This window comes from Suricata suricatta, chromosome 7 (genome assembly GCF_006229205.1).
Source record: "Suricata suricatta isolate VVHF042 chromosome 7, meerkat_22Aug2017_6uvM2_HiC, whole genome shotgun sequence".
NCBI lineage: Eukaryota > Metazoa > Chordata > Mammalia > Carnivora > Herpestidae > Suricata > Suricata suricatta.
Genome location: NC_043706.1, coordinates 18614047 through 18628500, shown reverse-complemented (window position 1 = coordinate 18628500; position 14454 = coordinate 18614047). Strand labels below are relative to the sequence as shown.

Sequence of the window (14454 nt, the reverse complement as noted above, 5' to 3'; positions counted from 1 at the left end):
TCTCAAAGAGCCAGATATGGAAAGGAGTTTGACTTTCATTCTTTCCTTTAAAAAACATTGTACTTCCAAAGGAAAAAAAAAAGAACATTGTTTAATGCTTTACATGAAATTCCATTTCCCACCACATAATTATTAAAAGATAAGTAGCTTCTGCATTATTAATAAGAATAAATAATAAGAGGGCAATTAAATAACTATCATTAATGACTTGTTCATTAATATGTTAGCAGTTGGCTGTTTTATCATGAAGAGAAATTAAAGTAAGATAGTAGGAAAATTCAATAAATAATAAAACAGAAAGCTGTGTATTGTGCCTCAGTTAATTACAAATGTGTCTGAATCTTAGGGAACCTTAAAGAAAAAATTTGCATACCAAGCACAGAAGTAGTTCAAAGCTAATAGGTGCTTTGTGACAAACAAAACTCTCTTCTGTCTCTTTGAGTTTAAGTTTGTTTACTCTTAGAAAAACTTGATTTCCTGTGTCTGAGGAAAATAAGCTTATAAAAAAAGATGAAAAGGCTGCTATATAGCACTCCAGTAAAGAGATGCTGACAAATTAAGTGTTAATGAATCAAAAACACATGGATTACACTTAAACTTCAAATAGAAATGATTTTAGAATCAAGGGGGAGAGTACTTAGCAAAGTGTAAGTAACTCTTTGTCAGTCTTTAAAACTCAAACATTTATGGTATCTTCAGAAAGCTCTAAGTTATTCCTTTCCTTAATCATGACCTATCATTTTCATTTTATAGAAAAGATCAATCTCTCCAAGGCCAAATGACCTTTCAAATGTTTAACAGTATACTGGGTAAGTTACAAACAGACATCCCAAAAGTTCAGAGCTAAAAAAGATCAAGGGAGGGGCGCCTGGGTGGCTCAGTTTGTTGAGCATCCGGTTTTGGCTCAGGCTTCATGATTTCATGGTTTGTGGGTTCAAGCCCTGCATTAGGCACTGTGCTGACAGCTAGCTCAGAGCCCAGAGCCTGTCATCAGATTCTGTGTTTCCCTCTCTCTCTGACCCTCCCCTGCTCATGCTGTCTCTCTCTCTTTCTCTCTCTCTCAAAAATAAATAAAACATTAAAAAAGTAAAAAAAAGTAAAAAGATCAGGGAGAAATATGTATTAATGATCCAAAATCACCTGAACATTTTCTTCCACCCCTTGTTCATCATAATTTAAAAAACAAAACAAAAGAGAAATGTCAGTAGTCATATACCTTTTAAAATCATTCTCTTTTATCTGTATTTTTTAAATTATAGCTAAGATCTGTATTTTCATATTATTTGGTTCAATATCAATCTCTTTGTGCAAAAATTAGAAACTCTATAATGTTAACAGCTCTAATTATGGTCAGCACTCATATAAAAACCCTTAAATATCCATTATTGAGAGAAAGAGAGACAGACAGAATGTGAGCAGGGAAGGGGCAGAGAGAGAGGGAGACACAAAATTCCCAATACGGGACTCAAACTCATGGACCATGAGATCATGACCTGAGCTGAAGTCAGACTCTTAACCAACTGAGCCACCAGGTGCCTCTCATATAAAAAATTTAAAAGGTGTCTTCATGCTTCTGTAGAATTGGGAATTGGTTCAATGCAAGAAGAAAATAATACTAGCTATGGAGTTCAGAATATGTAATTGATCACTGAGCAGAAACCCCTATGTTTAAGATAATTGAGGCCTACTTTTAAGATGTATTCAACCAGGGTTCCCTAAGATATGTTCTTTACTAGCAATAACAACAAAATTTTGGTGTTCTTTTTTTTTAATAGTTTATTGTCAAATTGGTTTCCATATAACACCCAGTGCTTTTCCCCACAAGTGCCCCCCACCATGACCATCACCCCCTTATCCCCCTCCCTCTTCAGCCCTCGGTTTGTTTTCCAGTATTCAATAGTCTCTCATGGTTTGTGTCCCTCTCTCTCCCCAACTCTCTTTCCCCCTTCCCCTCCCTATGGCCCTCTGTTAGGTTTCTCCTGTTAAACCTATGAGAGCAAACATATGGTATCTGTCCTTCTCCACCTGACTCATTTCACTTAGCATGACACCCTCGAGGTCCATCCACTTTGCTACAAATGGCCAGATTTCATTCTTTCTCATTGCCATATAGTACTCCATTGTGTATATATACCACATCTTCTTGATCCACTCAGCAGGTGATGGACATTTAGGCTCTTTCCATGTTTTGGCTATGTTGACATTGCTGCTATGAACATTGGGGTGCATGTGCCCCTATGCATCAGCACTTCTGTATCCTTTGGGTAAATTCTGGTGTTCTTTTTTAATGCAACAAAGTCTGTGTTTAGCATCTAGTCTACTAACTTCCCAAGGAAGACCTCTTCATTCACATTCCTAAATTGATGCAGATGTCTCTTTCACTAAGGATTCTGTTCTGACATCCAAGATGCTTATTTATTACTGTGGGTACTTACTCTTGTGCCTGACACTTAGTGTAAAAGGCTTTTCAGTCACTTTGGATGTGGAGCTTCCACAGGTAAATCCTGCATGAATGAAATTCACTGGCATCACATTCAGGGGCCAAGAAGTGTTACAGGCAGATGGTTTGAGCACTTAACTTTTGTTCTCTTGACGTAAGGAGTGAAAAAGATTCCTTAGTTCTTACTAAACGAGGCCCCTGCTTCCCACCTCCTGTACTCAAAGCAGGCAATTTCTCCTTTGAATTGACAAGACTTAAAGGTACTATATGTGGTAGTCACCATTCTGCCGTCTCCCATTTTGAGTTCAGTTTGACTCCCAGTTTCCATCTCCACTTGGTTCCCCTGATTTCAAATTTGGCTAGGTCCAATGTAGCTTGCTATTTATCTTCACCTCCTTTCAAGTCCTCATCAAGCTTGCAAGCTTGTTTTTCCCTGTGCACATTCATGATCAGAGTCTCTTACGTGATTCCACTGTATAGCCATCTATTAATAAAAATTATTCTAACATACCTCAGCAAACATAATAGCCTTCATTAGTTGCATCTGATAGTTCCCAGATAATACAGACACTTGAGAAATAGACCTATCCATCCACTGCAGATCAGGATGCTTAATACTTGGTGGCATGGGAAACACAATCTATAAGTGATCGTGGGATTGAGTTGAATAGTTAGAAAGTGCCATGGATAATTTAGACCTTTGCTGAATAAACAACTCTTAATGGTGGAAAATTAAACTATGTATTATTAGACTGAGTGCATTGAAAATTTCAGAACTTTAAGGAAATTATAGAATTCAGTGCTAAGGCAACCCAAATTCTTAACTGAATGAGTTCCCTCCATTTTACTAACGCTTCCAATGTTTTCCATTGCCTATAATAAAAATATAGCCCCCACGAGTGTGCACATTTTCAGTTTCTAAAGTCCTCCAGGTTGATCCTTCACTTTCTTCTTCCCTTTGTCCTTTGTTCCAGCCCAAACAAATTGCTTTCAGTTTCCAAACTTTCCCTAGCATTTCCTGCTACTATAACTCTACTCACTGTCTCCTTCCGTGTGGAAAAAAGGCCCTATAAAGTGTCTCCATGCCAAATCCCCATCAACATGCTTCCGCTTTATCTATTTGCTACCACGCTGCCACTCACGATCATCACTGAAGCTTTTCTTCCTCCTTGATTGTATCTCCCAAGTAGAAATGAGCAGTATTTCTAGGAAAACTGTGTAGTCACATCGTAACACGTTGTGACATAACAACAACAATGCTTAGGGTTTGCCTTGCTGTATAATTCATCACTAAATGTAAATTCAGCTTTCCTTAATTATCTCCTTTTATTAAAAATTATAGATTGTATGTAACCTTCATAATAGAATTTCATCAAGAATGAACTAAAGAACTCAAACATTGTTATAGTCACTATGCAAGTGCACAAAAGTAGTACATGAATAGCAACACCTACACAAAGAAGACAAAGTAGAGCATAGGTCTGTGTGCTTATGTTTCCTTTGTATACATTCATGATAAGAGTCCCTCATATAATCGCATTGTCTAGCCATCTATTAATAAAACTATTCTAACATGCAATGACAAAAATAATAATCTTCATTAACTGTATCTGGTAGTTACCAGATAATACAGACACTTGAGAAATAGACATTTTAGGTTTTATGCTTTCCAATTATGCTACTTGAATGGATCTCTAACTTTACGGTCCACTGTCCCACAAGGCACAACTTTCTCCCACCCTTCTCCTGGGTCTAACATCCTGCTATTTTTATGAGCTGCAATAGCCCTTTTTAAAGTGGTAGTTTCTTTAAGAAAATAATTACAATGTAAATTAGTCTTCAACAAATAGTAAGACACATTTTGGAATTAAGATCCTAAGTATTGAAGCTTGGCTTCCTGATAGGTTTAAAACCATTACATAAGTTTAACCATAGCCATTCAATCTATGTACCTAGACGTATCGTTTCTTCTGTTGCTAATGAAGGTCCTACGGCACAAATTTATTAAAGGTATACATTTGCATGGGATAATAATTGGGTCGATAATATTAAATTCATAGGCTCATTATTTAATTGCAAGGGCAGATTACGAATACGGTTTCTAAAATGTATTTTAATGAAAAACACTACATCCTGACCTAATCATATCAACCTTATGCTATCTAATTAAGGATGCAAAAAATCATTAGAGTTGCAAAATATTAGTTCCAATTCCATCAGGCTGTGAGCTGCCCCTTCATGAATATATATATTTTTACTCATGATAAATAGTTAATGAGGTAAAAATGACAAAATTTGCATGTAGGCAAATTAGTTTAATAGAATGATGTCTTTTCTGACTACTGAAAGTGACCTTTTCCTTTTCAAAAAAAATGGTTAAAATACTTTGAAATTATCATGTGACTGTCTTTGCACAAATGACAAATTATATGTATGAACAATATAAAAATTACAAAATGCAATAATCCTAAATTCTCATCAGAGTGTAAATGTGTTCTGTGCTTTTGCATTTATCAATTTAATAAAAGGAAATTAAGCATATTATAAAGTGTCCGTTTGTGTGGCAATTTTTAATCCAGAGCATAAAAATGAGAAGCATGTGCTTAATAGCTAGTACTACGGCAAAGATCTAGATCAAATCTTTAAAGTGCAAAAATTCTAGACTACTTACTTGAAATGCTTTGATATTAAAGTGTCTGTTCCACTCTTAATTTTGCTTTTTAGATTATTGATGATTAGTCTATTAAACTACATTGTATTTTGAAACTAGTACATCAATGATTCAACGGGACTACCTTGATTCCCTACTGAAATAAACTAAGCAAACAAACATAAAACAGGTTAAGAAGAAGAATATTAAAAAATTAATCATAACTAAGAGGAAGTATTCAGAGTATAAATACCAGGTCATGAAGAGACACAACAAATAAAATATGTATGTCTCTTCATTCATTTAAGTTTAAGAATCTTTCTGTATGCTTAATAAACATTACCCCCACAACAAGAAACAGCAGGTGTTCTACAGATTTTCAAATGATGTGCATGAACATCTCTGTGAATCTCGTCACTGCTGGATGCCGAGTCTCTACATGTTGGGGAAGAGACAACAGCAATTTATCTGGATATATTAATTTCTGGCAATGGCCCCCAAAGAATCTAAGCCAAAATATTTTACTTAAGACACAAATGCCTTTGATTAAGTTATTTGCTTTAACTGCATTTAAACAAAGTATCTTTTCTTTGATCCATCTCAATGTGTATACACTGTATGTACTCTTTTCCTGAGTTCTACAGCTGTCCATCATGGGCCAGCTAAGCCATTTTATACAGAAGGGAATAAATGTTAATTTTAAAGGACTAAGGAATTTCAAAATCTTCATTAATTTTCTAGTACCTAGATATTCATTTTTTTCTCTCCCTTTTTATCCTATCCCTCTCCCCTTATTGTTCAACTGAAATCATTTTGGTACTCAACTTTGGACTGCTTCCAAAGTCCTAAACTTCTATGTCGTGAAACATAATAATGAAGTAAATTCACTCTACCTACCTCAGTCACTTGGACACTATCCTACAAAGAACATGCTCTTTGCTTAACTTTTAGGATTATTTAAACAATTTGAGCCTTTTAAAATTCTGTTTATTTTTTTAAGTAATCTCTACACCCAGTGTGGGCATGCTCTATCAACTGAGCCACCTGGGCATCCCAACAATTTGGGACTTTTAAAAATTATGCTGTTGCCAGGAATTTTTGAAGAAGAAACCAGGATGAATATATGGTAATGTGAAATGTGTTTTACTTCAAGTCAAGGATTGCAGTGGTTGAAACGTCTGCTGTAATGCTACATTTACCTATCAAATTAACAGAATTCAACACATATTGCATTATTAATAGTAAATTTATGTGAAATTTTTTAAGCTAAGGTTTAGGTTCCTATCATATAGAGAATGGAATGAGGTAGACTATATGTTTCTTATATGAACACATTAAATCTGATCAATTATTCAATCATTCCTACATGCATTTATTTATGTACTGAACAAATAGGCAGTAAAAATGTACTATGTTCTACAGACACTATTAAAGATTGAGAACACAAAGATGGAGAAAACACTCTATGACATGAGAAGATCTTAGTTTAAAAAAGAAAAGGGAAACACAGGCAGGTAATTGTCAATTTGTGTGTTAGAAGGGTCAGGGAAACCAGGTTTGGGCAAAAAGGAGATGGTCCTCTCTGGGAAGAATCCATAGAAGCAACAGTCCGGGTCATCCTGGGAGAAGAATTAGTTTTCCAGGTAGACTCTGAGGCGCTGGAAGGGTGGTCCCCCAAACAGAGAGGAATGGCTAGCAAACTATCCTTATTTTTGTTCAGCCCAATGATATTTTAGTAAAAAGCACTTGGCCAGAAGGCGGCCAAGAAAGAAGGGGGAAAATGTGGATACAGGAGACATTACTAGAGAACCACATCAAATGGCAAAAATACAATAGTATGCATTTTGGCTTTTATTCTTCAGGCGATGGGCAATTGCTCTTCTAGCAAAGGGTTTAAGACAGAGAAATGCAGGGTCAGATTTGCATTTTAGAAATATTCTAAAAAATTAATTTGTGGTCAGTATGATGATGTGGCAAGTGCAGTGTGAGACTGAAGGTAGTTAGCAAAGTATTGCTATTTTTCAGAAGTTGGGTTTGAAGGTCATAGACATACAGTAGCAAATGAAATAGAGAAGAGTCGATATTAAGAAAGTGAAATCAATGGAACTAACTGGATAATCAAATTAGAAAAAGTCTATTAGGCAAAGGCAAGTCTAGAAAAACTCAGAGTTTTGGATCTTTCTGATTCAGAATATATGAAAATGCCATGTGCATTATGGATGTATAAATGCTATGAATTTGTGACACAAGTGAAATGCATTTGTTAATTAGCATTCTGTGTTAACTCAGTTTTGTTTGGAACATACTGGGTTTTAGGTATCTTTGGGACATGCACCGGAAGATATCAAGTAGGCCACTGGATTATATTACTTTAGAACTCAGAACAGAGGTGTAGCCTTGAGATACATTTGATTATCTTTGGAAGGATGAAGGATGTATTTCAAAGAGGGTTAACAAAAGGATAGCGAGTAGAGTAAGAAGAGAAACTAACCAAGTACAGAGCCCCAGAAGAGGCCGTTGAAGCCAATGGAGAAGTCTGAAACAGAGATTATTGAAAGAGGGAAGAAAATCAAGAGGACTGACTAACAAAGGCATCAAAGGAGAAAACCAGAAATAATATTCTCTTCCTCCTATTCTCACAAGATGACACTGAATCCAACAATTATGTCATATATGGAAAAATTGTCACTCACTTCTTTTGTATTCTTCACAACTCTTGTGTAATTTTGCCCAATATGCATACAGCTGGTATCAATAAATATTTCTATAAGAAAATAACACTGCTGCACTCCAAGAACCACCTGGCAATGTTTCTTCATTTCAACTCATAAAAAATAATCAATATACAGTTGAGTTGCAAGATTTGTATAGTGGTGGCAGTCAAATTCAATAATAAATGGCTTCAAGAACAATGTGAGGAATTTAACAACTTACTGATAATGCTAACAGAATGAATTTCTCCTGTACAGCCAAAAAACAAATCTACTTCAAACCAACTCACCTTCCTTCTGTTACCATTGATTCCTCTCCATTGCTTAGATCTTTTCACTATGATACTGAGCTCCTGATTGGAAATCTCCAGATCATACGGTATGAAAAATTTGATTTCTTCACTGTGGATGCGTTGAAATACATCTAATATCCAAGAATCATTGTGCAATCTAAGAAGAAAAACAAGCTGTTATTTTTGTTTCCCAAATATTTTAAACATTTTTAATGTGCTAAAGAATTTATGTTTCTTTTATCAATTTCTATTTATTCTATTCTATTTCATCTTTCTCATTTATATTTACCATTTGACTAAGTTTCCAGAAATAATTTAATCATCTCCTCACTAAACATCAAAGAAGAATCTGCTTAATTTGCAGTTATCTCCTATAAGTCTACTATTTCTGATTTTTGATGTTTACACAATAGGCTGTAGAAAATTAAGAAATATTTAGCCAATAGTTTTTATTATGGATATCCACATTAATTCAAATGTGAATGATTTGTCAAAGGAAACTTAAATTTGGATTTCTTTCTTTCTCATTGAGTTAGTTTTAGTCTCACTTTGGTAGAAACCCTATTGGACCAACTCCACTGGCACTGAGGTTTTGCTGAGTTGATTGTTTTCTAACATGAATGATAAATGGACCAGTTTAGTGAAGCACCAAAATGAATAAACTTTTAATTTAATCATCTCCCACTTCCCAAAACAGCTCCAGTTATTAACTTAGAAATGCACTGCTTTTCTTGTGACACTAGTAAAGTGACAACAAAATATCTTACCTAGATTCATTAATACTTCATTAGTAACATTGAAGTGAGTATTATAAATATCAACTAGGCCAACGCTTATAACACTTTTCCACTAAATATGCTTAAGTTCAGAAAAGAGAAATATGTATTCTATTCCTGATCGATCAGCATATTTACTTTAATATCATATTTATCCTGTGACTTAATGTTTCTTGGCTCACCATGTATACTTGGAACTAGTTTAAGAAGCACAAAATTGTTTCATTAACAATTTGTAGGCCAAGTCAAGAACCCCAATGCATCACAGTATCAATAAACTACCCACTTGAAATGTTATTACAAAATGCCCAAGTTAAGAATTAGAGTACCAAGATAGTTAAGCATTACATAGAAATGCACTACTATACAAAGTAGAGAATTGTAAGTATTTCATTTCTCTACTATACAAAGTAGAGAATGTAAGTATTTAATTTTGGGATAATTATATTTTGCTTTAAATAGGGTAGATTATTAAAACTAAAATTTATTGAGTTCCCATTATAATGGTGGTCTTCCACATCCATTATTTTATCTAGCCTTCCCTTAATCATATCTTTTACATAATAAGACACTAAAATTAAAAAAAGAAAAAGTATCTCTGTTTATAAGTAACAAAGACAGCATTTAAACACAGAGCTAAGGCCAAGGTTCATTTCATTCCACCATGTGTCTCTTCAGTGAAAATAACCAATTCAACACATATCTTCATTTAATGAACTCTATCTTGATTCTTTCCAATATAGGAAAATAGATTTGTTGACCCTACCTGCCAAATAAGACCTTTGTGTCTTTTATTTTCCCCCTATCTATTTTGTGCTCACCACAGAGTGGAAATAAAGCAAAATTGCCAGTCAGTGTCACTGATGGCCCAAGACAGGCCATATGGCTTGAAACCATCTTGAAATTCAACTACTACTCTTACTGTGCTTTGAGAGTCTAGGTTGGCCATTCAAATGATTTGCTAGTTGTCGTGTTAAACAAGAACTAGACTTTAGCATTCTCTGAAGCTTGTTTAATGTAACATTCATCTTTTTCTTTTAATGGTAGTAAGATTTAATGTACTTAAATTACTGTCAATTTACTGCCATAAACATTTTCTATATGAAGATTTTAAGTGCAGGATTATCAACAACGCAATTAACTTTGAATTAATTAGGAATCACAGTCCTGTTTCTGCTAGCTTCTGTTCCTTTTGCCCAGAAAATGTCTGTCTCCTCTTTATATCTCCTTCATTCTGTGTGGAAGAATAATTATGCAAACATCCAAGCCAGGATCTCTAGGATGGTACACAAATGTTTGAACAGAGAACAAAATGCCACATTACAATGTGGAAAGCTGTACAAAGAATAACTGCATTTTAGTTTTACTTTTACATTTTTTGTTGCCATTTTGAGTGGCATTTTCCAGTGAGAAAGCTTTATGATGGGTTGTGAATGAGTCAAGATACTAACCATTACTAGTGTTTAGCATACTTCTTCTAAGTCTATAGAGCCAGTTTACACAAAAAAGGAAAACCTAGTCTGTAGTTATTACTGAAAATTTTTAAAAATAAATGGCATGTTGATAATTATATAATTCATCTTATAATATAATCAGTCAAGCCATATAACATTTACCCAAAATGAGTTATTTTTTCCATTTGGATATTTAAGCAAGCTTTATTGATTAAAGTTGGCATGTATTTTAAACTTTCACTTCTCCAGTTCTCTTTAGAAAGTTAAAGAGTCCAACTAAATGTTAAGAAAGTTTCTATAAAGACATTCAATGTCAAAACAGTTTCAATTGCATAAATAAACTGGGCATTGGGAGACATTGATGAGAGAGAGAGCAACAGACTAATTTCTCTGTATAAACAACATTGGAAGCAGCCAATGAAATAGGGAATTTCATGTCTAGTCATGAAAGTTTAAAATGTCTAGTCATGAAAGTTTGTTATTCTCAAATGGGTCAGAAATAACACACACACACACACACACACACACATATGCACATTTTGTTTCATGCGTTGTCTACCATTGTAGGCGTGTGTGTATAAAGATCAGGTTAAATTATATAAAATTGAAGATACTAAATCATACTAGATGAGAAAAGGAAAAGGGAAAACCAAACATGAAAAAAATATAATTAGTGAAATTAGCAGAATAATATGCAAGTTCATTGTATTATTTTAGCAATTTTTATAGGTTTGAGTTACTCTTTAATAAAAAGCTAGTATTTTATGATAGTCTATATCATCACATGATGATGGTTACAAATTTGGATTTCTTTTAACAATACAATTATTCAAAGTGCCTGAAAATTTTACATTTTTAAAGTATTTCTTCAAAATGAATTAAAAGAGAAACTGTATTCCACCTGTTCCAAGCCTTAGGCATTATTGTTTATACAAATAGGTCACGTATTATGTCACAGGTTCTGATGATGGCCAATGAAACAAAGTAATTTACAAAGTCCTCTGCCCTGTGCCCTATATTTGAAGCAATTCATTGCCTGGTGAATGGCAGAAGCTATTACGTTTGGTTCATATCTGAATGTGGGTCATTTACAGAAACCTAGGATGTGACATTTCATTTAAAGCTAAAAAGGACAAGTGTGAACATTTAGCTAATACAGTATTTTAAGGGTCATGAAAAGGATGGAGTCTATATCTTAAACTAGCTCTAAAAGAAAACATATATATATAAATTTAAAAATTAAATATGATTGCTTCTTTTTAACTCTAAAAGTTACAAATAAGCTTAGCAGTATGGCTTTATAAATATTGTAGTCAATTTATTCATAAAACTACTTACCTACTGGTGTAAAGACATTAGAATGCTTCAGGTATAGCTCTGAAAAGCATATGTTTGCCAAAATTTATTCTTATTTTTTTATCATAAAAAATGAATATGTGAAATCTATTTATGTGGGGGAGGGTCAGAAAGAGAGGGAGAGAGACTCCCAAGCAGTCGGTGCAGAGCACGATGCAGGGCTCAGTCCCAAGAACGTTGTGATCATGACCTGAGCTGAAATCAAGAGTCGGATGCTTACCTGACTGAGCCACCCAGGCGCTCCTGCTCATGTCTTCTTTAGCAGACTTGTTGAACATTTTAAATGAGGTGTATGACATTAAAATTTTTATATGTATGGAGGAAGTTTTTGTTGGCTTTCTAGAAACATTTGAATGCTTACCATTTTGTTTAACACTAACTGAAATTCAAAGGGCTTTGGTTTAAAATTATACTAAATAGAGAAAAAGAGAAATACAAAAAAAGAATAAAAAAGAGAAATAAAATAAAAAAGGGGAAAATACTTTTAGTAAAAGAGAAAAGAAATTTAGAAAATACAAATGTACACACAATAGGAAGTCATTAACCCCCCTCCACCTCCATTTCCAGAGATAGCTCTATTACAATGAATTTTTAACGTATTTTTGAGTGTGTGTGTGTGTGTGTGTGTGCGTGTGTGTGTAAATGGGGGAGGGGCAAAGAGAGGGGGAGACATGGAATCTGAAGTAGGCTCCAGGTTCTGAGTCGTCAGCACAGAGCCCAACATGGGGCTTGAACCCACAAACCATAAGATCGTGACCTGAGCCAAACTCAGACATTCAACTGACTGAGCCACCACGGTGCCCCAGGATTATGAATTATATAGCCTTCAACATATGTGTGGTCTCATGTTTTTAAGGGGACAAGCATCCTCATCACCACTCCTCATTAATTTATTACCTCGGCCAACAAATATTCACATATGCCTACCAAACATCAAATACTTGGTAAGTTCAAGCAGCAAGAAAGGGGATGGGTGAGGATCCCAGGAAGAGGGTGGAGAGGAGCCTGTGTGGGGCCCTAAAGGCTGCGGGAAGATGGCAGACTGGTGAGGAAAGCACAGAGTATTAAAATAGCATAATGTGGGGAAGGCAGGGCCCAGGTCAGGAGAGCTCTTATTGTGAAAGCAATAGGCAGTCATTACGTGGATTTAAGGCAAGCCTTGATATAATACTTTTTAATTAAAAATCATTCTAGTTAGTGAGGAGAATAGATTAAAAGGCACAAAAAGGAATATAAAGAAACTAGTTGGAAGACATGTTACAGTAAGTCAAGGGAGAGATCAGGGCATATTGGAGAAGGAAAGGAGCTTAGAGAGAACAAGATGGACAAGTTCAAGAGCTAAAGAACTGTCAGAACCTAGAAAGGGTGAGTGGAGCATGAGAGAGAAGAAGGATTTAAGGACAGATACCAAGTCCTTTCCTCCCCTTTTCCTCCCTCCTTCTTTCTTCCTTCCTTTCTCCTTCTTCCTTCATTTCTTTCTTTTTCTTCCTTCGTTTCTCTTTCTTTTTCTTCCTTCCTTCCTTCCTTCCTTCCTTTCTTTCTTTCTTTCTTTCTTTCTTTCTTTCTTTCTTTCTTTCTTTCTTTCTTTCTTTCTTTCTTTCTTTCTTTCTTTCTTTCCTTTTTTTCTCCTAATTGGGTTGGTGATCTTGTCATTTACTGAGACAGGGAACCCTAGATGAAGTGATTTGGAGGAGAAGGTAATGAATTTCTTTTCAGCATGTCAATTTGATGTCCTATTGACATATATATGTGGAGTTTTCAAGGTTAATTGGAAGTTCTAAATTGTTTAATGGAATTCATGTATATCTTAAAAGAACTGAATTTTAGAACTAAACTGAGCTGTCTAAATTACAAATCTCTTAGAAATATACTATTTAAATTAATTAAGTCATTTCCAAGGAGCAGATCAAAGTTTTACTCTTTTTTTTCTAAAGAAAAAATTTGAGTATAGTTGACTCACAATGTTACCTTAGTTTCAGGGGTACAGTATAGTGATTCAACTTCTTTATTTTTTTATCTTTTTAATATTTGTTTACTTCTGAGGGAGTGCCAGCAGGGGGTTGGCAAAGAGAGAGGGACAGAGGATCTGCACTCACAGCAGCAAGCCTGACATGTTTCTCGAACTCACAAACCATGAGATGATGACCTGAGCTGATGTCGGATGCTCAACCAACTAAGCTGCCCGGGTACCACTGTAAGTAGATCATTTTGACAGGAAAACCCAAAGTTTAAAGAGTGAGGTGAACCAGAAGAACTACAGCAGCATCAAATACACAGCATCAAATCAAATTCAGCTGTGAGGTCTTGACCACTGGGAAAGCACAGAGCTGGTGAGAGGTCTTGACTCATGATCAATGTTAATGGCCAAAAAAAAAAAAAAAAAAAGTGCTGCTTAAGCACTTAGGTCAGACTAAAGGCTAAGGCACCTTCTACCATTTGTGTTCTTACAGAACAATGGCTCCCTTACAAATGTGACCAAAATCACCAGGAACCCACTCACAGTTTTGAGCATCTAAGCAAGCCTCATATGAATATAATATATATATTATATATATTATATAATATCTTCATTATTAAGAAAATATATTCCTTTAGTCACGTTTGTATTTCAGCGAATATTTGTTATGTATCTATTGTGTTCTAGGCACTTGTCTGGGTGCAGAGAAGACAATGGCGAATTCTAAGATCCATGCCTTTGCCCTTTGCAGTCCAGAGGTTCATGTAATTTTGCCACTATATTTCCTTTTAATTCTGACCTGACTACTGATGTAATA

The 14454-nt window shown here is 34.9% G+C and overlaps 1 protein-coding gene across 1 annotated transcript in view; it reads right to left on the bottom strand.

Annotated features, from left to right (window-relative positions):
- Positions 1-14454, bottom strand: part of OFCC1 (orofacial cleft 1 candidate 1) — a 284782-nt gene that overhangs the window by 48681 nt on the left and 221647 nt on the right. Inside the window, 1 exon segment of the mRNA XM_029943141.1 lies at positions 8092-8251. Coding sequence (XP_029799001.1) covers positions 8092-8251 — 160 coding nt within the window.